Source organism: Danio aesculapii, chromosome 18, assembly GCF_903798145.1.
Source record: "Danio aesculapii chromosome 18, fDanAes4.1, whole genome shotgun sequence".
NCBI classification, from domain to species: domain Eukaryota; kingdom Metazoa; phylum Chordata; class Actinopteri; order Cypriniformes; family Danionidae; genus Danio; species Danio aesculapii.
The window spans coordinates 32401866-32426465 of NC_079452.1; the positions used below are offsets into that span (position 1 = coordinate 32401866).

Here is a 24600-nt window from a genome sequence, read left to right on the forward strand (position 1 = left end):
TCAATATTGGATCAATGCTGCTGAGCATTTGTATATTGATCCCCGGGACGAGGAGGAAGTGCTGATGAAGTGTGTGTTGAGTGTGCGCCTGGAGTGTGTTAGCATGTGTGGGTGCATCTGATCACTTCATTACTGGCCGAAATGACCTCACCACGCTGAACCACGGCCATCTGTTTTGCTCAAGACGTGCATTGAGAGCGAAGTGCAGACTGAAGCGTCATGCCCATTCAGAGTGAATGCACGTGGTTTATTCCATTTTTAAACAGGATTTTGAATGAGCTTTTGATAATTAGGATTATTGTAGATAGAAGAGTCCTATATGAGTCTTAAATTTGACTTATTACATAAAAAATGAACGGTGCATTAGGTAAATCATTCCCCATTGTCAAAGTTTGAACATGCATCACATTATGGTTTCATTGCCTTTGATAATTGATGTTATTGTAGGTAAAAAGTGTCTAAAGTGGTTAATTTTAGCTTATTTTGCTTTTATTAATTTTTTTAGATCTACTAATTTAGAGTAGGTCATATAAACAGTGCTTTAAATATTTGCGTAAAGTAAATCTGCCGTTTTGTCACAATTTGAACATGTTTTTTCCCTTTGATTATATACATTATTGTATCTAAAATGGTGAAATTTGCTTTAAAAATTAAACAGTACATTAACATTTGCATTAAATCATTCACCATTGTCACAGTTTGAACATGCATCACTTCTTGATTTCATTGCCTTTGATAATTTAGGTTATTGTAGGTAAAAGTATCTAAAATGGTTGCATTTAGCTTATTTTGCATTTTAAAAAATGTAGAGCTGAAAACAGTGAGAAGTACAGTTAAACAGTAAATATTTGCATAAAGTAAATCTGCCATTTTGTCACAATTTGAACATGTAACATTCTTTTTGATAATATACATGATTGTATGTAAAAGTGTCTAAAATGGTGAAATTTGGCTTGTTTTGCTTTAAAAATGAAACATTGCATTAAGTAAATCATTCCCCATTGTCACAGTTTGAGCATGCATCACATTATGATTTCATAGCCTTTATTAATTTAGGTTATTGTTGGTAAAAGCGTCTAAAATGGTTAGTTTTAGCCTTTTTTGCATTTCATTTTTTTAGATCTACTCATTTAGAGTACACTGAAAAAAGTGTTGCATGCAAAACTGTTGCAAACAATTTATTTGTGTTGAATTTAAACAAACAAATTAAATTGAGCAACGTTCTACTTAATTTGTTTGTTTAAATTCAGCCCAAATAAATTATTTACAACCACTTAACGTAAAAAAAAAATGAGTAAATCCAAGGAATCATCTTTGAATAAATTTTTTCAGTGTAGTGCAATTGAAGTGCATTAAAATTTTACGTAAAGTAAATCGTCTGCCATTTTGTCATAATTTGAACATGTAACATGCTTTTTACCTTTGATAATATACATTATTGTATGTAAAAATGTCTAAAATGGTGAAATTTGGCTTGTTTTGCTTTAAAAATGAAAGTACATTAATATTTGCATTAAAACATTCGCCATCGTCACAGTTTGAAAATACATCACATTATGATTTTATTGCTATTATTGCATGTAAACGTGTCTAAAATATTTACATTTGACTAATTTTGCTTTAAATATTCTAACAATTGAAAACGGTGAGAAATAAAATGAAACCATACATTAACATTTACATGAAGTAAATCATCTGCCATTGTCACAGTTTGAGCATGCAACACATGACTTTCTTTCCTTTGATAAACGTGTCTAAAACGGTTAAATTTAGCGTTTATTTTGCTTTCAAAAAATGTATAATTGAAAAAAGTTAATGTATTGATAATGCATTAAATATTTGCATAAAATAAATCTGCCATTTTGTCATAATTGGAACATGTAACATTTTGCCTTTGATAAAATACATTATTGTATGTAAAAGTGTCAAAAATTGTGAAATTTGGCTTACTTTGCTTTAAACAGTGTATTAACTTTGTATAAGGTAAATCATCTGCCATTGTCACAGTTTAAACATGCATCACATTGTTTTTATTGCCATTATTGTATGTAAAGTGTCTATAATGTTTACATTTGACTTCTTTTGCTTTAAAGATTCTTAGAATTGAATACAGTGAGTAATAAAATTAAACCATACATTAACATTTACATAAAGTAAATGTGCCAGTCCCAATTTGAGAATGGAATGCATTATGATTTTTTTTCATTGATAATTTGTATTATTGTAGGTAAATGTGTCTAAAATAGTTAAATGTAGCTTTATTTTGCTTTCAAAAAATGTATAATTATAATTGCATAAAGTAAATCTGCCATTTTGTCATAATTTGAACATGTAACATGCTTTTTGCCTTTGATAATATACATTATATCATGTAAAAGTGTCAAAAATGGTGAAATTTGACTTATTTAGCTTTAAAGATTAAACAGTACATTAACTTTGTGTAAGGTAAATCATCTGCCATTGTCACAGTTTGAACATGCATCACATTAAGATTTTATTGCCTTTGATAATTTGGATTTTTGTGTGTAAAAGTGTCTAAGATTGTTACGTTTGGCTTATTTTGCTTAAAGTAGTCAAATTAAACCATACAGTAACATTTGCATCAAGTAAATCACCAGCCAATGTTACAATTTGAGCATGCGTTATGAGCACATAACATTGAGCATAACCCGTTATGATTTTTTTCCTTTGATAATTTGAATTATTGTAGGTAAACGTGTCTAAAATAGTTCAATTTAGCATTTTTTAAAATACATTTTAGCTTTTATTTTGCTTTTTAAAAAAATATATAATCGAAAACAGTTAGTAGTACATTTAAACAGTGCATTAATAGTTGCATGAAGTAAATCATCTACCATTTTTTTCACAATTCATACATACAACACATTATTTTTGCTATTGATAATTAAAATAATTGTGTGTAAAGTGTCTAAAATTGTCCAAAAATTAGCTTTAAAAATGATTATAGTTAAAAAAGTTAGCAGTGAAACTCAACAGTGCATAAAGTAGATTATCTGCCATTTTGTAACAGTTTGAACGTGCTTTTTCCCAATTAATTATAGTTTTTAATTGCTGTTGGGCAGTTTATTTGTATTCCTCCAAGCTGTGAATTTTTTTTTTTCCCCCGTGAGAGCTGCTCAACAATAGACTCAGGTTTTCGGTCAGGTTTAGTGCGGTGTGTGTGACTTTGAGAGAATGACTGAGCGAGAGGGCTCAATGGGGCGGTCGTAACTAGAGCGGATTTGACAGTTTCAGGTTATGTGTTCTGTGTTTATGGGTGTGTTGGTTTGATAGGAAATCAATAGCGTGTCTGTCAGGATAATTGGTGTTCAGATGGCCTTTCTCGCTCTCTCTCTCACCCTCTGTCATAATCACCTTCTCAAAGAACCACCAGAAGATACCTCGGCCTGCCTTTGATTGGTCTGTTATGACAAGCCTCATGCATTTCTTTTTTTTGTTTCCACTTGCCCCCCTCTAATACCCCAACCACCCCCCTTCCCAAAACCCACCCAAATCAACTCTGTTCTTCTTTCCCTTCCCCCAACGTAGCAGAACAATTACTCTGCTAAGAAAGCAGAAAGGCAGAAAGCAAGAGAGAAGAGGATGAGGAGAGGGAGGGTGTTGAATGGGGGGGGATATCTGGTTTAGTGTGTCCCGAGGCTGTGTGTTTTGTACCTACGGAGCTCAGCCGAAGCTTACAGACGCTGCAAAAGAACAACAGTGCATCATTGCGCTTTTTTGAATCAGTGCACGCTCTCTCTTTTTGATTTCAGAGTGTCTTCGCTCATCAGAAAGATTAAAAAACACATGTCAAAATATTGTCAGCCCACATGTTTTGGATTTGCACAGTCAGGGAGTGAGTGCACTTAAAAAATGTCTCTTTTAGCCAAAAAAACAAGTACAACATGCTCAAAGCGAGCACAATACGCAGAGCTATTGTATAAAGATAATTTTTAAAGGCTGTCATGGCGGCATTATTCCCCAATTTGTGCTTTGAAATGGACTCTTTGTGCGCGACCCTCCTGACCTCTGCTGCATTATCTTCCTCCTGTGACTTTTCAAATCCCCACAGGTCAAATGAAGCTCTGCTGACGCCGCTTGCTGATTTTCTTCCCTCATACCTCTCTTTGTATGTTTAACTATAGAGGATCAATATATATTTCACTTCTGCGTGAATGTGTACATTACGAGCTACTGTTTTGTGTGGGTTTGTCTTTGTGTTTGGTATTTGAGCAGGTTAGATGGGTCTAGTGTAGGAGCTAGTGTAGACTGACCCCTATAGGTTTGAATGTGATCCTGCATTCAGGATTGTTTTGCAAACGTACATCTATCTATCTATTCTGCGGTCAAATAACTGGAGTGCTGATTGAAATATCAATACGTATGGGAAACAAGTCACATTCAGTGTCATACATGAAAATTGAAATTGTTGTTGTTGTTTTTTTCTCTTCAAGGAGATATGAATGGGATGGACTCTCCGACTGAGGTTTCGGCTAACCAAGAAGATGGAAGCAAACATGGAGAATTAATGGGGAAAAAATCAGGTCTTGTATTAAATCTGTTTTACATTTAGTTTTATTACTAAATTAACCTTTTAACTGCCTCATCAAGATTTTCTTTTATTTAACATTAACATTTGCATAAAGTAATTCATTTGCTATTGTCAAAATTTGAGCATGCAACGCATTATGATTTTTTTTTTCTATGATAATTTTAAATATTGTATGTAAACATGTCTAAAATTGTTCAATTTAGCATTTTTAAATCAATTTTAGTTTTATTTTGCTTTCAAATGTATAATTGAAAACAGTGCAACAATGCATTAATATTTGCATTAAAGTAAATCATACACTGGACTCTCCCACTGAGGTTTCAGCTAACCAAGAAGATAGAAACAAACATGGAGAATCAATGAGGAAAAATCAGGTCTTGTATTAAATCTATTTTACAAAAAACTGTTGCTATATTAACATTTTAACTGCGCCACCAAGGAAAAAAATCATTGGACTGCATTTCTTAACTGCTAATGTCACTAGTACACACACTCAATGCATTTTTTTTTCTGCACATACCATCATTTCTAAAATACCAACCTCTACCAAATGGTAGATATGTCAGTTTATGGTAAAAGTACCAGAAATAATACATATACTATAAATATGAAAACATGAAATGAACATGAATATGAAAACAATTTATTTTTTAAAATAATGAAAATAAAACATTTTTAATTCTAAATCATGTTTATTTTTTGAAGTAGGCCATAAAATATTTCAGATTCTCATTTTTTCTCAACATGTTTTCCTGTTTGTTTGTTTTACTATAAAACTAAAATTAGGTGTATTAGTGCAATGATTTTGTAGGTGTAGTAGTGCAATGATAATGCAATGGTTATGTTTTTTTGTTTTGTTTTTTGTAAGCCAACAATGCTTACATTATTTAAAACAGTCAAAATATGGTCAACCATATGGTAGAGCAGGCAGTTAAAGGGTTAAGAAAACGAAGGTATTATCATATCATTACTTATATTAATCTAATTGCATTGTCGTTTTCCATGCTGTCCAATTGGGAACCATTTTGGGCTGCACGATATATCGTTTCAGCATTGATATCACAATGTGTGCATTTGCAATAGTCACATCGCAAGGATATGCAATGTCCAGTCTTAATTATAGCTGAGCTGGAGCTACAGAATTGTATTTAATCACTGTATTTATATGGAATTTATGCAAAAAAACATGTCTGTCTTAGAATTTGTGTCTTGTTTTTTAGTCCAAATATCTACATTACATTATCACTCACACCACAGGCAGATCATTTCCTTAAAACAAACAAAAGAGCTCTTAATTTCCACTTATTTCTTCTGACGGTGAAAACTAAACAGTATTTTTACTTGATCTGAGAATTTATTTAGATATTTGGACTAGAAACAAAGTAAGAAAAGCATATTTTGCATTGTGATTATTCAGTTTCTGTACCCAAATCCTGTTAGACTCCCCAGAAAACCGTCAAATAGAGCTATTCAAACACTCTTCTATTGAAACTACTTCTGTATTCATATCTCTATTTATCGCAGAAAAATAAAATATTGCAACATCAAATTTTTCTAATAATCTTTTTTTTTTCATATTTTGCTTGTAGAAGGAATTATTGAAACGGAGGTGGAGCAAAATGATTCATCTTCAAGTCCTAAACGTCCCTCATCAGGATCTGAGGAATCAGATGAAGCTTCTCCCTGCAAACAGCCACGACTGCAAGAAGAGGTCTGTTATCAATGTATTTTTTACACACACGCACACACACACGCACACACACACACACACACAAACGCGCACACACACAATTGCAATGTTAGGGCTAACTCATAAAGTAAACAATAGCAATAGCAAAATTTTGCAATACTATTGTGTACCTGAGATAAACAACATTGTCCTGTAATAATATTATTGTGTATATCTGGCAGAAAAAACACAATGGATTGTTGATAGAATCTTTAACAAATGTGAAAGTTGTATGATGATGATGTCAAATATGCAATGGTATTAAATTATTACCATTCATGCACTCTTAAAAATAAAGGTTCTTTATTTGTATTGATGTTTCCACAAAGAAACTTTAACACCCACTGCACAGAAAGGTTCTCTACAGTGAAAAAACTTCCAAAAGAGGCTTTCACAGCATGCCTTCAGAAAAAGCATTTTGGGATCCTCAAAGACAATCAGACGATTCAGTGAAAAGCTCTAAAAGAACCATATTTTTCTTAATATGAAGAACATTTGTAAAGGTCTAAAGATCCCTTTTCAATGTAGAGAACCTGTCTGTGCAGTGGGTGTTAGTTTCTTCATGATCATCAATACCAATACATTCATTCAATCATTTTCTTTTTGGCTTAGTCCCTTTATTAATCTGGGGTCGCCACAGCAGAATGAACCGCCAATTCATTCAGCATGTTTTACGTAGCGGATGCCCTTCCAGCTGCAACCCATCACTGGGAAACACCCATACACTTCCATTCACACACATATACTATGGACAATTAAGCTTAATGCAATTCACCTACACTGCATGTCTTTGTACTTGGGGGAAACCGGAGCACTCGGAGGAAAACTACACGAACATGGGGAGAACATGCAAACTCCACACAGAAATGCCAACTGACACAGCCGAGGCTTGAATCAGTGACCTTCTTACTGTGAAGCTAGAGCGCTACCCACTGCACCCCCGTGCTGCTGTCAATACCAATAAAGAACCTTTATTTTTAAGAGTGCATGGATGGTAATAATTTAATACCATTGCATATCTGATATCATCATCATTCCACTTACACAATAAGAATCAAAACAAAGCCTGAAAATGCATAACTACAGTGTTCACCCCTATAGGATGCTTGTCAATAATTTATTTGTGCACATACATTAGATTAGTCAGGACCAAAGCCAAAACTGGAACTAATCTAACAAAAAACTTAAGATCACAGTCCAACAATTAGTACACCTAAATTAATATGTTGGGGAAAGATATAAAATAAAATGTTAATAAATAGGAAAAATCAAGAGAAACTATCAGAATATCAAATTTAGTCAACAAAATGTGGATGCAGCCTTTATGATTCAAGCAGACACAATGTCAGACACAATGCACTCAAATGGAGCGAGTGACGTCACTGTGAGGGATAGGGTTGGGGGTGGGGTTAGGTGAGCCCATTGAAAAGCAATGGATGCAGCTCGGATTGCACTGCACCGAGTCTGCAGCCAGACCCCTCTCAATTTAGTTAAAATTTTGTAGTGTCATTTTATTTAAAAAAAATTTAATCTATCGATTTCCAAAGATGTTACTCTTATTTTAATGGATATAACATATCCATTATCCATATAATAACATGTCCAATCACATATCCATTTAATAATTTTGTTCAACCATCTAAACTCTGGGACTTTCTTTTTATTTTAAAGGTCCGTACTGGCCCAATACCCCCATAAATGGTTCCCTTCTCTCATCAGTTGGAATAGAATAACTTTTGTATAGATTATGATAGAGACATTTTTCTTTTTTCTTATGATTACTGACCTCTGCAGGAACCACCTAAATTAATTGCAGCAACCTAGACCACTTTTGAGTTTACAAAAAAAAAGCACCTCTTCTTTGGAGGGGTTTATTATAACACAGACCAAATATAAAATTATTTTAATCACTTTCAACAGTGTTTTATGAAAATTCAAAGGGTTTTCTTCTTCATACCAAACTTTTGCATTTACACTTCTTCATTTGGATTTGGGAAGCTTATTAATTTGGGTAGGCAAAATCCAGGCGGAAACCCAATAGCACTTGACTTAATATATTGTCTATATTCACTGAGAAATGAATACAAATATTCATTTTCAAAAGGGGTTTTTTCATTTATGCTGAGCATTGTATTTCTGTCTGTTTCTTCTCATTCAGATGCGGCAGTGCCCGTTCTGCAGGTTTCGTCATAATGATATTGAACGTCTAAGGAGTCATGTGATGAACCAGCATGCTGTTCAGCCTTCTCTGCGCTGCCCACTGTGCCAGGACACACTGCACAGTATTGCCCTCTTGCGTACCCACCTCACACACCTGCACAGTGTCACTGCAGACTGCACTCAGAAGCTCATCAACACGGTGAGCAGAGAAAAGACAGAGGATGTGTGTATGGCGCAGATGTAGCGTTCGTGTTGATGTAGTTTAGTGCTTTTAAATAATAACATACAGTTGAAGTCTGTTGTTTTCTTTTTCAAAGAAAAAAAATTCCCGAATGATGCTTAACAGAGCAAGGAATTTTTCACAGTATTCCCTCTAATTTCTTTCTTCTGCAGAAAGTCTTATTTGTTTCATTTCGTCAACAATAAAAACAGTTTTTAATTTTTTAAACCATTTTAGGGTCAATATTATTACCCCTCCTAAGCTATATATTTTTTGGATTGTCTACAGAACAAACCATTAGTACACATTTATTTGCACAGTTAACCTAACTAACCTAGTTAAATGTCACTTTAAGCTGAATACTAGTATCTTGAAAAATATCTAGTCAAATATAATTTACTATCATCATGGCAAAAATAAAATAAATCAGTTTTTAGAAATGAGTTATTAAAACTATTATGTTTAGAAATGTGTTGAAAAAAAATCTTCTCTCTGTTAAACAAAATTTTAGGGAAAAAATATACAGGGGGCTAATAATACGTCACGACTTAACTGCAAGTTCATTCCAGCCTAAATTCACACTGCAAAGTTACTTGATGTAGAAAAAGACCTGAAAATCAGCTTTAAAATAAGATTTAAAATTTACTTGAAGGGATAGTTCACCCAAAACTGAAAGTTTGATCATCTTTTACTCAGCCTTTACTTGTTCAAAATGGAGATATATATATATATATATTACTGGTCAGATGTTTGGGGTCAGTTTTGTTTTTAGTTATTAATTTTATTTATTAATTTAAAGAAAATGATTCCGTTAATCAAGGTGGCGTTTATTAAATGTAAAAAAAAAGTTAAATTATTCAATACTTATTTATTAAATATTTATTTATTTCTTATTGTATGTAGTTTCAAATGAAATTATTACTCCAGTCATTATTGCTTTTATTACTATTACAATTATTAGTATTAATAATAATAATAATAATAATTAATATTAGAGTGATTTCTGAAGGATCATGCGACTCTGAAGACACCGAAGCTGTAATGAAGCTGAAAATTCATCTTTAAAATCACTGGAATAAATGATTTAAATTAAATTATGAACTAGTTTTGAACAGTTATTTTATAGTGCAATAACATTTCACAATTTTACAATTTGTGCTGTATTTTTGATTAAATAAGGACAAAGACAAGGATACCAGTAGACACAAATATAGCAGCAAAAGTCATATAAATAATAACATAAAAAATAAATAAAATACAAAACTTATGATAAACGGATAAAGTTCTGCTGTGATTGAGTAAAGTCACACTTATGAAAATGCATCTGAGGTGGTCAGCGAGTCAGAGGTTCATTAAAGGCATGCACATTTTTTAGACTTCCCCTTTGTTTCTTAAGTAGTAGTTGTATGCACAGTTCAAATGTTGAAGGCCTTCGTTCATTCCAGTTGAGCAAAATGCATTTTTTGCTATATAGGAAATGATGCCAAGTCTCTTTGTAGAAGTACTGTAGGATCAAGTGTCTTGTTCAGTTGTGTACCAAAGAGGTATAGTGTTGGTGTGTTGTTCAATGGAGTTTGCAAAGCTATAAAGTCCTGTACTGCTGTCCAGAAAAATCTTAGCTTTTTGCATTCCCTTCCAAAACAACATGCATGATTGATCCTGAATTGGTTTTATATTTGTTACACCTGGATGATACATTGGGGTACATTTTGCTCAAACGAAGTGGGGTCAGATACAGTTGAAGTCAGAATTATTAGCCCCCCAGTTTATTTTTTTCCCCAATTTCTCTTTAGCGGAGAGAAGATTTTTTTCAACACATTTCTAAACATAATAGTTTTAATAACTCATTTCTAATAACTGATTTCTTTTATCTTTGCCATGATGACAGTAAATAATACTTTACTTGATATTTTTCAATTAATAACTCATCTCTAATAACTGATTTACAGTATTTTATCTTTGCCATGATGACCGTAAATAATACTTTACTTGATATTTTTCAAGACACTTCTATGCAGCTTAAAGTTACATTTAAAGGCTTAACAAGGCTAATTAGGTTAACTAGGCAGGATAGGGTAATTAGGCAAGTTATTGTATAACGATGGTTTGTTTTGTAGACAATCAAAAAAATTAGCTTAAGGGGGCTAATAATTTTGACCTTAAAATGGTTCATAAAAAATTAAAAACTGCTTTTATTCTAGCTGAAATAAAACAAAAAAGACTTTCTCCAGAAGAAAAAATATTATCAGACATACTGTGAAAATGTCCTTGCTCTGTTAAACATCATTTTGGGAAATATTTAAAAAAGAAAAACAATCATAGGGGTCTAATAATTCTAACTTCAACTGTATGTTGTTTTAAGGATTTTCATAATTGCAAGTAAAATATTTTGCTAGAAAGTATTGCACTGTGCTCATTTAAATTCTGCCATTTCTGCGTAGCAACATCTTAATTTCTGCAATTACTTTTGCCATTTTGACTGTCAGTCTTGCTTTTATTCTAGATATAATTAAAAAGATCAATCCATGGGTATATATATGTGTGGTGTAAAATTGTATTTATGCAATGTGCATGTGTGGAGGGGTGTTTAGACCCTCGGTGACTCCAGCACGAGCGAGCGGAGACAAGTAACGACATTGAGTGGGGGGAGGGGAGAGGTAGCTGCCTCAGATCCAATGAATATTAAAATGAGCTTTTTTATCTGCAGAATATAAATTGATACTAATGCACCCAGAGCTTGTCTGAACCCCAAGCAGACATGCCTCAGTGTTTCTGAAAGGTTGGACATTTTTTGCCAATTCAGTCAGCTAGTGCTTTTTCTTGCGTAAAAGGCTTTTCTTTCCATTCATGTGTTCTCTCCTCTGCTATCTTTCTCGGTCTTCCTTGCCCTCTGTTCTCTCATCTCTCTTGATTTCTCTCCTCGGCACTTTGCGTCGCTCGTCTCCCCCCTTTTTCTCCCCCAGCCGAACTGAAATACAGTAATGAAAATAATTGTGCTTCATTAGTTCTGAGCCAGTGCTAGGTGATTTTCGTTATGAACCGTGCCTGGTAATTATGTTCTAAATTAAATGTGACCTTGAAGAGGACTTGTGTGCCTGCCTCGTGTCCCTTTAATACAGCACTTTCCTGAAATGATGTTCTTTGTGATGGAAATAGCAGCCATTTTGTTTGGTTGCTCTCCCTCCCTCTCCCCCCTTTAAAGTTGCATTGATTTACACATTTTAAACTTGAGTGGGTACAGAAGGAGAGAAGATAAATAAAGTGGCTTTTTTACATCCAAAGTTGGCTAATTGTGTTGTCATGGACCAAAGAGGGCTTCCATTCAAACTTAACCTTTGAACTGCTTTAAGTGTTGGCTCATGACTGCGATTCCATTTTGCCATCTGAAGTTAAGGGTCTATTCTCTCGCACAATGCGTCGTTAATGCATGCATGTAGCAGGAGCACAGCATAATGACCAATCATTTTCAGAGATACAATCAAATGACTTAATAATGAGATTTGGTGGATTAATTAATCCAGAAAATGGATTTATCAAACCTATTATGATTTCTTTTCTCCCTTGTGATCAGGTGATTGCTTCAGACGTGCTGCCGGAGAAGATGTTTCTGCCAGTGCTTAACTCGGATACCCAGCCAATAAATGCTAATGAAGCAAAAAGACTGGATGATGGTTAGTATGAATATCATGCTTTTTATATTTATTTTGAGCCTAAGTTGAGTAATTGTCATAGTTTTAAATAAGGAGACATCTCTCTCAATTAGTTTGAAGGTGATTTATGAATATTTGTGCTAGATTTAATTACCAAATTAATTATTTAATTAATAGCTTCATTATATATTCACAACAACCATGTGGAACCATTGGCGTCTTAGTCTGTATGTAAATATGTGGAATTATTCATTTTGTTTTGTCTTTTTATTGTTTGTGTGTGTTTTTGGACTGTGTGTGTAATTAAAACACTGCTTTTTTTGTTGATTCTTTAGAAATTACAGCTGATGCTGAACCTGAAAGAGGGACCACACCTCACTTGGATGCAGCGAACATTATAAGCAACCATCAGAAGATGCAGAATCCACAAAGGAGAACAATGCAGCTTTTCCATGTTGGCATAAAGGCTGTAACAAAGTCTTTACATCCTCAAGTGCACTCCAGACACACTTCAACCAGATCCACAGCCAGAAATCTCAAACCGCAATATCTGATCGCCACATTTACAAGTACCGCTGCAATCAGTGCAGTCTGGCATTCAAAACCCCCGAGAAGTTACAGCTCCATTCTCAGTACCACGCTATAAGAGCGGCGACCATGTGCTGCCTCTGTCAACGCAGTTTTCGTACAATGCAGGCCCTTCGCAAACATCTAGAGACAAGCCACCTGGAGCTAAGTGAAGCCCAGATACAACAGCTTTATGGTGGTTTAATGATGAATGGTGACACCTTGATCTCTGGAGATCAAACTTTTGGTGAAGAGGAGGGATCTTCAGAAGAAGGCGGGTTGAAAGATGAAGAAGAATGTGATTTAGAGGAAAAAATGAGTCCTAAAGACAATGATTCAATTGTGGTTAAAGATAACGTTGAATGTGACTCCAAACAGCCTGTTTTGCCACCTAGAAAAGGCCCAAATATAACCATGGAGAAATTTCTGGACCCATCCAGGCCTTTCAAATGCACCGTTTGCAAGGAATCTTTCACACAGAAGAATATTCTCTTGGTTCACTATAACTCAGTATCACACTTGCATAAACTTAAACGGTCTCTGCAGGACACGCCAACTGGCTTGCAAGAGCCTGTAACCAATACAGACAACAAACCGTTTAAATGTAGCATTTGCAACGTAGCATATAGTCAAAGTTCAACCTTAGAGATTCACATGCGCTCTGTCTTGCACCAGACAAAAGCCCGGGCATCCAAGGTTGATTCATCCACTTCTAGCTCTGAATCTGTTGGCCCTCCCCCAGGCAAAGCATTGTCCAGCACCCCTGCGTCCATGAAGCCTGCTACTCCCATGAACAATGCTGGTCTAAGCCACCAACAAAACACAGATCTCAATGGCACACCTGCAAACCCAGACACAAGCCATCCTTCGACATCTGATGTGAGAAAGAAGTTAGTAACCATGATTGATTCAGCTAGCAAGCAGCAACAGGTGTCATTACAACAACAACAACAACAATTACAACAGCAACAGCAGCAGTTAGCCCAGGCTCAAGCCCATCTCCAGCAAGAGCTCCAAAAGAAAGCTGCTCTTCTTCAGTCTCATTTATTCAATCCTGCACTCCTACACCCTTTTCCTATGGCAACAGAAGCCCTTCTTCCAGTCCAACAGCAGCAGCAATTGCTTCTTCCTTTTCTTATTCCAGGAGGAGAGTTCCGCATGAATCCAGAGGTAAGCCTTAAAGGCTCAGGGCTAAACTTAAGCACATTAATGCCTACTGTTAATCAGGATATGTCTGAGGCTTCCAAAAACGATGGCGCAAAATATACTTCTAAACAGAAACAAAATGAAGATCTTGCAATTCATCCTGACATTACTGAACAGAAACTGAGAAGTGATTCCCAGTGTGAGAATGACAAGGATGGACAAAACAGTAATGAAGGATCAACAGAAATTGATAATGTGGGCACAAATGAAAAGTCCCATCCCAAAACTGATGAAAATGAAGACCTAAATAAAAACAAGTCAACCAATTCTGATGAGTTTCTTCCACCCAGAATATCTCATGATGCACCTGGCAATGCTTCGAAGGCTTTGCTTGAAAATTTTGGTTTTGAATTAGTCATGCAGTTCAATGAAAATAGGCAGCGATATCAGAAGAATCTTACTGAGCCAATACCAAATGGTGGGGATGTGCCCGACACCAAAGAAGTGGATCATTCAGAAGACGTGGAGAAGCTAGAGTGTAAATCTTGCAGGAAGCTTTTCTCAAATGCACTGATATTAAAGAGTCATAAAGAGCAGATCCATCATTCAATATTCCCTATTAAGTCATTGGAGAAATTTGCCAAAGACTACAGGGAGCAATATGACAAACTCTTTCCACTGGGACCCACAACTCCAGAGGATTCTCCCGTCACGTCTCCTTCCCCTTCCCCTCCTGTGATTCCTAACCCTTTAGTACAGCAGCCACAGCAACCAGTGCAACCAATTATTGCTCCCTCTACACTCAGTGCTACTCCAACTACTGTCTCCATTCCTCAAGTTAAAGCACCATTAGCTCAAATTTCCATACCCATGGAACTGCCCCTCTTCCCCCCACTGCTAATGCCTCCCATACCTTTGCAAGCTTTAACTCCTCCGGTACCTGTGCATTTGCCCCAAGTGGATGCTGGTTTAACTCCTGATCTGACACAGCTTTATCAACAACAGTTAACTCCAGCCATGTTACAGCAACAAAGTAAGAGACCTCGAACCAGAATCACAGATGACCAACTGAGAGTCCTCCGTCAATATTTTGATATCAACAACTCTCCAAATGAGGACCAAATTCATGAGATGGCCAACAAATCTGGTTTGCCACATAAGGTCATTAAGCACTGGTTTCGGAACACTCTATTCAAAGAACGCCAGCGCAACAAGGATTCTCCGTATAACTTTAGTAATCCTCCCATCACAACACTGGAGGATGTGAAGGTGGATTCTAGACCACCCTCTCCTGAACTACCAAGACAAGAGTTTTATGGTGGTAAAAGATCCTCAAGAACCAGGTTTAATGACTACCAGTTAAGAGTGCTGCAGGATTTTTTTGATGCCAATGCATACCCCAAAGATGATGAGTTTGAGCAACTGTCCAACCTCCTTAATCTTTCTACTCGTGTGATTGTGGTATGGTTTCAAAATGCTCGGCAAAAAGCTCGAAAAAACTATGAGAACCAAGGAGAGGGAGGGAAGGAAAGTGAACGCAGAGACCTTTCCAATGATCGCTACTTTCGTACTTCCAACAACAATTTCCAGTGCAAGAAATGTAACATTGTCTTTCAACGCATTTTTGATCTCATAAATCACCAGAAAAAGCAGTGTTACAAAGATGATGACGAGGAGTTGCAAAATAGCCTGAATGAAACTGCAGGGGAATATCAGACTGAGTGTTATAGTCCAATATCTGGACCCTCTTGTTTAACACAAGTGGCTTCTTGCTTGAGCCCCTCCAGCTCATCTGTGTCTAGTACTAACGTGAAGGCCACTGATTCTGAGCATAAGAACACAAGTCTCACCGGAGAGCTTAAACAAACAAATGAACCATCTTCTGAACCTAATCAGGCTGTTAGTATCAATTGTGAGTTTGAGGACATAGAAAACCGAATGCAGCAGCCAAAGCCTTTCTGTGAGGAGAACCAAAGTATAAGCACAGAGATTCAATCTCGCTCATCTCCTAAACAACAAAAGATTTCCTGCACAGCATCTGAAACAAACCCAGCTCCATCACAGAGCTCACAAAAGATTTTTAGCCCTTTAGAGACTCCTGTATCTGAGCAACAACAACAGAAACTATCCCAGGATATAAGCCCTTACAACTGTATTCAGTGTAAACTGAGCTTTCCCTCTTTTGAACACTGGCAGGAGCACCAGCAAATGCACTTCCTTACCCAAAGTTACTTTCCCACCCCACCATTCCTAGATCGTGCTGTAGACATGCCTCTTATGCTGTTTGATCCAGCTAACCCCCTACTTGCAAGGCATCTACTTTCAGGATCACTTTCCCAGATGGTAGCCAATCCTCCTGCTGTAACCTCTATCACTGATTCAACCATAAACTCTCTGAAAAGGAAACTTGAAGAGAAAGCGGGATCTAGTTCAATGGAAAATGATTGGGAAAATAATGGGGACGAACCCCAGCGAGACAAACGTATGAGGACCACCATAACACCAGAGCAGTTAGAGGTATTATATCAGAAATATCTGTTGGACTCTAATCCTACACGCAAGATGCTTGACCACATCTCCAATGAGGTTGGTCTGAAGAAAAGAGTGGTTCAAGTCTGGTTCCAGAACACCCGAGCTCGTGAGAGGAAAGGACAGTTTCGGGCATTGGGACCATCTCAAATCCATCGTCGCTGCCCATTCTGTCGAGCTCTCTTTAAAGCACAGACAGCTCTTGCAGCTCACATACGCTCACGTCACTGGCATGAAGCAAGGAATGCAGGCTACAGTATGGCAGTATCTAGTATGGGTCATGAGCAGGAAGGTTCTCCAGTCAAATCCGATCTCTTTGATTTTGCCACTTATTCTCAGTATTTGAACTCTAATGATGATGCAGATTCTCTAGCATGCAAGAGCATTGACCTGTCTTCACATCAGCAGCGCTTGAGTCCAAAACCTACCAAGGGTGAATGTATGGAGGAATTTGAGATGCCTTCCATGTCAGTTTATCAGACTTTTGAACAGAGCAAGCTCAATAGCCGTGAAGCTAACACAAATTCAACCCATGACCATACAAATGATGAAGGAAATGACTCTCTTGAAGCTCAACATGGCAGTATTGACCACATGTCTCCCAGCACCGAAAGAGAGGCTTCTTCGGAAAGTGATGAAAAAATGTCTTCTGGACTGGTTAGCCCTGCAATGAGTTATAATGCTAAAGATTTTGATAATGAGTTATTCTTGGATTACAGTGAAAATTCCAGCCTAGCTGATCCAGCTTCACCATGCCCTGGTAGCTCCAACAGTCAGAGCTTTGATTATGACAGACATAACCAAAAGCGCTACCGTACTCAAATGAGCAATCTGCAGGTAAAAGTGCTTAAAGCCTGCTTCAGTGACTATAAAACCCCAACAATGCTTGAGTGTGAAGCCTTGGGCAATGACATCGGACTTGCCAAAAGGGTGGTTCAGGTGTGGTTTCAGAATGCTCGTGCAAAGGAGAAAAAGGCCAAGCTTAGTCTCGCAAAGCAATTTGGTACAGACAGTACTTCAATTGACAGACCTAAGAAAGAGTGTACTTTGTGCTCTGTTAAATACAGCAGCTCCTTGTCTATTCGTGACCATGTCTTCTCCCAGCAACATCTTGCTAAAGTTAAAGAAGCCCTGGGTGGCCAGATGGAGAGGGACAGGGAATATTTGAGTTCAGTATCTACCCGTCAGCTGATGGCTCAGCAAGAGTTGGAGCAACTGAAAAAGACAAGTGATGTTTTGGGACATGTCCAACCACAAGCTATACTGGGCCTTAACCAAACTGCCCTTCATTGTCTGAGCCAGTCTTCAGTGTACTCAGGTCTGCAGGCCCAGTGCATTGCAAACATACCAAGTGGTAGCAGCACAATGACTGAGGGTGTTTCTTCCATAAAAACAGGTATGTGGCTACTCTTTGTTTTTAAATGAGTTTACTTAATATTCTAATCTTTAATAATCCATGCGTTTTACATATTTATGCATATTTTTTGTTATTATAGAAGGTGCCAGTGACCCTCCTGTAAAAGAATGACCCACAAGCCAACCACAGCCACCTCTTCTGCCATATCAGCTTTGGATGACAAAGATGTAGTGAGCACAACCAACCCTGTCTTGACCCCAAAGACCACGGAACAAGAACTCCAGTTACCCAAAGAAAATGACACAGAGAGTAACAGGATTCCCACAAACAAGACTGATAGTACTCCATTGGGAAATGCTACCCATGCAAGTAAAGAGAAGTCAGACTCTTCCAGGCCAACAGTATCTACTCCTAATGCTGGAAGGGAATATGCCATGGACCCAGCTCAGCTACAAGCTCTTCATGCAGCAATGAAAACTGAACAAGCTTCTTTACTAACTAGTCCCCTCCTGCCTTGTCTGATGCCTGGCTTCCCTCCACTTTTCTCCCCCCATATTCCTACGCCTATGCCTGGAGGCCTCCTGCAGCCCATGTTTGGCATGGATAGCATGTTCCCATATGGTCCAGTCTTGCCACAGGCTCTTATGGGTCTGTCCCCAAGCACCATTCTCCAGCAATATCAACAAAATCTGCAGGGTGCACTGATGCAACAAAGACTGCAGCTGCAGCAGAAACAGATAGTGCAGCTACCAGAGAAACCAAACCTAGCCAAATCTCTGCTCGACCCCATGCAGAGGACACAGTTTCATCCAAACGTGACAAAAAGCAAGGTACATCCAATGGCACAGACTCCCTCTTCATGAACTCGGTCATCTCCAAGCAGGAGGATTTGGATAATAACATTCTTCTAAGCCACTGTATCGTCTCCAAAACAGAGTGTAGAACAGAAGGCAAGGATGCTCATCTTTATGACTGTCTCGCCTGTGAGGTGTCTCTCACTGGGAATGCAGAGCTCATCAAACATCTTGAGTTCCCTCAGCATCGACAAAGAGTGGCAGAGAGACTGAATGCCAAAGAGCATGCTTCTCCTCGATTACCTCACATCAGTCCCTCATCTACCTCTCAGTCAAACCCATCCAGTAAACAGAGATCCTCTTTAACCGCCCAGTCTTCTTTAGCAACTCCCCCTGAAACCTCCATGCCTATCCCGACCAGTTCTGACCAAACCGTTAGACATCTCCAAAGCTCGCCCCTGACTTCAGCTTTACCTGAGGCTTCCCAAAGCTCCCCTGCTCATGTTGTTTCGCCTTCAAATGTTACCTCAAGCCTGACGAGCCTCGCAAAGACTTGTCATATGAAACCAATAGACTCTGTGGATGGGCATTGTGATGGCAACGAGTCAGAGAAGGGACAAGACTTGACATAATTTATTGGAGCAAGAGGTTTAATGCTTTCCGTAAAAGTTGTTTTTATGGATTGAACAGCCGCAGAATTGACTCCATGAAATAAAAAATGAGAGACTTGAGGAAAGTAATACGAAACGTCTCCACTGTAGATTACACTGGGGAAAGGATATGACCCAGAGCTAGTTTGGCAGACTGTTTTAAAAGGACTGAATCCTGTAGGATCTACTTTGCATTACCAGTGCTTGTAACCAAAAACAAGTGTCAGTAGAATGTTTTTTCCATTTCAATATGCTGGTTTCTAACTAAAACTTGAGTATATGTAAACTGTTTGAAAACTAAAGGGTGCACAGCTAAAGACTGGTGAAGAACCTAAGATGGTTTCATGATTATCTAACTAACCAAAAGTCTGTTGATAACGTGTATGTTTTAACAGACACTCATAAAACACCCACACTATTTTTTGCCCTGTCAAGTGTTAAGATATTATATTATTGGCTTAATGAAGTGATGTAATGTATTTTGATGTTGTCTTCTCTCAGGTCAACAGCTCTCAATTTTGTTCTGTTACAAGACATACCAATAGAAAATATATGAAGCCCAAAAGAAACGTGTAATGAATGAAAACCAAGCCAATTCTGATTTGAAATTGCAATTAAGCTAGTAGATGTTCCTTTTTTTCTCGTGGACATGAATTTGTCCAGACACAAAGCGTATTGCAGACCGTTGTAAATTGTGGAAAACTATTATTTAGCTTCTTTCTTTTCGAAAACGACAAAAAAACCGTCTGTGTTAATGATAGATACATGTATGAACATTTTGGTGTTGCGTAGATTGTTGAATTCAAATGACTTAATTGTATGGTAGGTTTAAAACAAATTACTTGTATATTTAACTTTTGTATTGTCCCAGTCAAAGACACTTGAGGCTGTTCAGCCATGCTCATGTTAAAACATAGCATTGAACTTCGAATGCTGTTGAAAATTGTCACTGTACAACCAACTTCCTCTCCTGCACTGAGCCAAGTTGAAAGACCCTATCTGTGTATGAATTAGATTGATGCACATCCATGAGATATTTTCTATTTTTGTTGTCTTTTAAACAGAACATTTCGATTGTGCACTTATTTTGATTTGCGCCTTCAATACTTAAGGCGATTTTTGATTTCTCCTTCACTTTGCGGCATTTAATTTCGTAACGTTTCTGCACTTGCCATGACTAACAATAACAATGACGATATTATGAAACAATAATAACTTACAGTATTGCTTTAATGGAAAATCCAAAGATAACGTAGTCTTACCATTGGTGCATACAAAGGATGGAAAAAAAAACTTTATACTTTAGAAAATATTACTGTTTTTAAATGGAATGGAAATCTTTTTAGATGATGGAGCCAGCTATGAGAATACTGTTTTAGCTAACTTATTAGAACATTTGTGACCTCATATATGAAACAACCAGAGAACCAAAAATAAAAACAAAACACACAAAAAAAAAGCTTACTCTGAGGATATGGGACAGCACTTCCGTGCAGCCATTGTAGTTTGTATTATAGAGGCGGAGTTCACACAGTTTGCTTCTCTGTGTCTGGCCTTTCTTTCTTTTTTTGTCTGGTTATTATCCCTTGATTTCGTTACTTCTCGTTTGTTTGTTCTACTAAATGTACTGGGTCTAATTGTTGAGGAAATAGAGTGTGCTGCTAATGTAGGTTTGTACTAAGATGCATGCTTGATTTTGCTTTTTGCTGAAGCTTTAATGACGACTGTCAGTAGCCACAAACCCCATCCCCGTTCCACTGCAGTTCTGTCCACACATGACTGTGAAGACTGTGACTCTCCATGAACTACATCACGTTCTCCTCTTAGCCAACCAATGTTGAAAACCAATGATGTTATATTTATACAAAGTTTGCATTCCAAATATCACATTTGTCATTTCAATTGATTTCTTTAGTTTTTTTTTTGTTCTTGTATTCTGCTTCTAAGGGGACTGTAAGGTATGCTCTCACTCCTGAGTCTGGACCTGCTGTGAGAGACTGTTTACTCTGCGTGTTCCTGGAAATGTTATTACTGTAGCGATCGCCAAATAATCTATGTTCATGATGCACTTGTGTTTATTCATGTGACTCACTGGGCTAATGTCTCCTGTCCTCTTATATACAAGCATTCAAAGTGAATAAAATCTGTTTCCTTTTAATAATTCGCCATGTCTCTGTGGTCTTCAGAGTGAGGCTATCTGTCCTTTACGCATTTTTTTTTGACTCGCTTGTCTGACAGATTGAAGGTTGCAAGTAACATATTTTCGCCGAAAATACACACCAAATTTGTAGTGATCGAAGTTCTGTGATTTGATCAAGTGCGTTTCTGCTATGTCCTTAATCTGATTGTATGCACCCTACTCTGCTGAGGCAGTGTAAAGGAGACGGGCAATCAGCCAAAGCACTAGAAATCAATGGAGGTTAAACGAGACAAAATCAATGCAGCTAAAGTTCAAACTGAGATTCAAGTTCATGTGTATTAGCTAGAGACGGCATTAATATCATTGTTGGCTTGTCCTCAATATATTTATAGGGGCTGGGTAATGCGTTATTTACTGTCAGTTTTAGGATCTGATATTCTCGGCATTGACATTAAAATGTCTATATGTGTATGTAATATTTCACATATTGGGTAAGGGATATTTCCGAGATCATAAACAGAAACCTGATCATTATCATTATAAATGTCAACACAGGGCTGGGATCATCAACCTTAGGTTAATTTGGCTATATTGACCACTGGGTGACCGTATGTTTACTCTATGAAATTAATGTTAAAAAAAATTGGTATGAATGAAATTGTTCTATTAGTTTTTTACAGAAACTACGAAAGTTTGGTGTCCTGTTCCGAAACGTTTGACTCGCAATTTGCTGACCAATCAGGATCAAGGTGTTCAGTAGTCTATGGGTGAGTAAAAGCAGTCTTTGGATAAGTTTACATGACAATGATGCACAAAAAATGGGCACAAAATAGGTGACAACGTTGTCTTAACTATTTACGGATCTGCGAAAACAACTATAAACTCGTTATGTCTGTTTGGCAAGGTCACTTTATGGGATAAAAACATTGAGGTTAATTTATAGTCACTCTTGTTTGACAAACCCAATTTGCTTACTCGAGTAGTGCTATCTCTCTTCTTTCTTCTTGTTTTGTTTAATGCTGAGTTACATTCCTAACGCATTTCACCGTCTAATTGGTAGCTTCATTTTTAATATAGTCGTTTAATATAAAATCTCTGTTAAGTTTTGTTATATAGATGTGAAGAAGAATTGACCTTACATTGTTTGCTTGATGTTACTTAGAAATGAGAATGAAACTTAAAATTTTTTAAACTAAAATAGCCTTGCAAGATAATTTAACCTGGTTATTTTAAAATGTTTTATTCAAGGTTGGACGTGTTGTGCTTTCAGAGATGCTCTTCTGCAGACCTCGGTTGTAACGAGTGGTTATTTGAGTTACTGTTGCCTTTCTATCAGCTGGAATAAGTCTGGCCATCATCTTACCTCTGACATCAACAAGGCATTTGCGCCCACAGAACTGCCACTCACTGGATATTTTCTCTTTTTCTGACCACACTCTGTAAACCCTAGAGATGGTTGTGTGTGAAAATCCCAGTAGATCAGCAGTTTCTGAAATACTCAGATCAGCCCATCAGGCACCAACAACCATGCCATGTTCAAAGTCACTTAAATCTCCTTTCTTCACCATTCTGATGCTCGGTTTCAACTGCAGCAGATCATCTTGACCATGTCTACATGCCTAAATTCATTGAGTTGCTCCTATGTGATTGGCTGATTAGAAATCTGCGTTAACGACCAGTTGGACAGGTGTACTTAATAAAGTGGCCGGTGTGTGTGTGTATATCTGCAGCCTAATTTGGTCAAGATCTGTCTAGCGCTAGCCTACTTTCCCTGAAATTAACTGCACACCTTGAATGCTCATTGGCCACCCAACTGAAAAAGCTGGTCAGGCTGGAAAATGACCAGCTAAAACCAGCTTGACCAGCCTAGCCAGGCTGGGAGCCCAGCCAAAACCAGCTATGTCCAGCTTAATCCAGGCGGGTCAAGATGGTTTTAGCTGGTCATTTTCCAGCCTGACCAGCTAAGACCAGGCTGGAAAAGGCTAGAGACCAGGCTGGAAACGGCCAAAACCCCTCTAAAACCAGGCTGGTCAACCAGCTAAAACCAGCCAACCAGCCTAGGCTGGTTTAAGCTGGATTTTTCAGCAGGGCAATCAGAATCATTCATCAGCTTCTGTCATTTTCCATAAGCATTCTTGTGTGTGTGTGTGTGTGTGTGTGTGTGTGTGTGTGTGTGGTGTGTGTGTGTGTGTGTGTGTGTGTGTGTGTGTAGGCCTATGTCATGTTAATGAAAGTCTATACCCGTCAATTTGTGCCAAGTAAATTTAACTTAGGCTAAAGACAAACACACCGCAACTCTCCCGTCACAACCAGCAAACCTTTCCACAGTGCACGGACCCATGTTGATTCGTTGATTATAACCGGGCCTTAGTTATATAGTCGCATCACGTTATTCAGTCGCAGTCAGGAGAGTCCGAGCGCCTCTGTGATTGTATGTCATGCTGGAGATGAGGACTAAATTACATCACGTCCTGAATGATTTCGGTACATCTCATTAAAAGAGATACAGGAGGGGGATGGGCACAACTATAAGCCGTATATCTAGAAAACCATGTTTCAAATGGTTCATTTTAGACCATTATGTCCACCCTTTTTTGTTAATTAGGATTTGTTGAATATTTAAAGCTATAAAAAGGAACCAGTTTCCTCCAGAGGTATTTCAAACCTCTTACTCAAAGAACTTGCACAGCCATATAGCACTTACCCACACCGTGCATCATAATCCTGTCTGAGCTGAGGTAAATCACGGCATAAACGAATCAATACGCACTAATTGTTTTTTATTGTACAATTAGTCCGTGGCTTTGCGGAAAACAGAAACCATTTCCCACTAATGAGTCATGCATCTGCGTATCCCTTCATCAGGGCGGCGCGCTCCCGACGATTCTGTAGAATGACGCCGGGTCGCACGTCATTGGCTGCTGAGGAAGGTTAATTGACTTTGCGTTTAACATGCTAAATTATTCCAGTTTGCCTGCATGGCATTAGGGGCCGCAAGACCCCCCTCCCCACCCCTTCTCAGCCGAGGTCAGCCCGGACCAGTCATTAATTAAACTTGTGACATTTAGCCAGATGAGTTTCCTCTGAGTGAGGATGATATTATTAA

At 37.6% G+C, this 24600-nt stretch overlaps 1 protein-coding gene across 1 annotated transcript in view; it reads left to right on the top strand.

Annotated features, from left to right (window-relative positions):
- Nucleotides 1–21509, top strand: part of LOC130245276 (zinc finger homeobox protein 3-like) — a 42882-nt gene extending 21373 nt beyond the window's left edge. The window contains 9 exon segments of the mRNA XM_056477915.1: nucleotides 4455–4544; nucleotides 6142–6263; nucleotides 8440–8640; nucleotides 12233–12332; nucleotides 12647–12703; nucleotides 12706–17949; nucleotides 18050–18076; nucleotides 18079–18669; nucleotides 18672–21509. Of these exon segments, the coding sequence (XP_056333890.1) occupies nucleotides 4455–4544; nucleotides 6142–6263; nucleotides 8440–8640; nucleotides 12233–12332; nucleotides 12647–12703; nucleotides 12706–17949; nucleotides 18050–18076; nucleotides 18079–18669; nucleotides 18672–19336 (7097 nt within the window). The 3' untranslated portion in view covers nucleotides 19337–21509.
- The last annotated feature ends 3091 nt before the right edge of the window (nucleotides 21510–24600 follow it).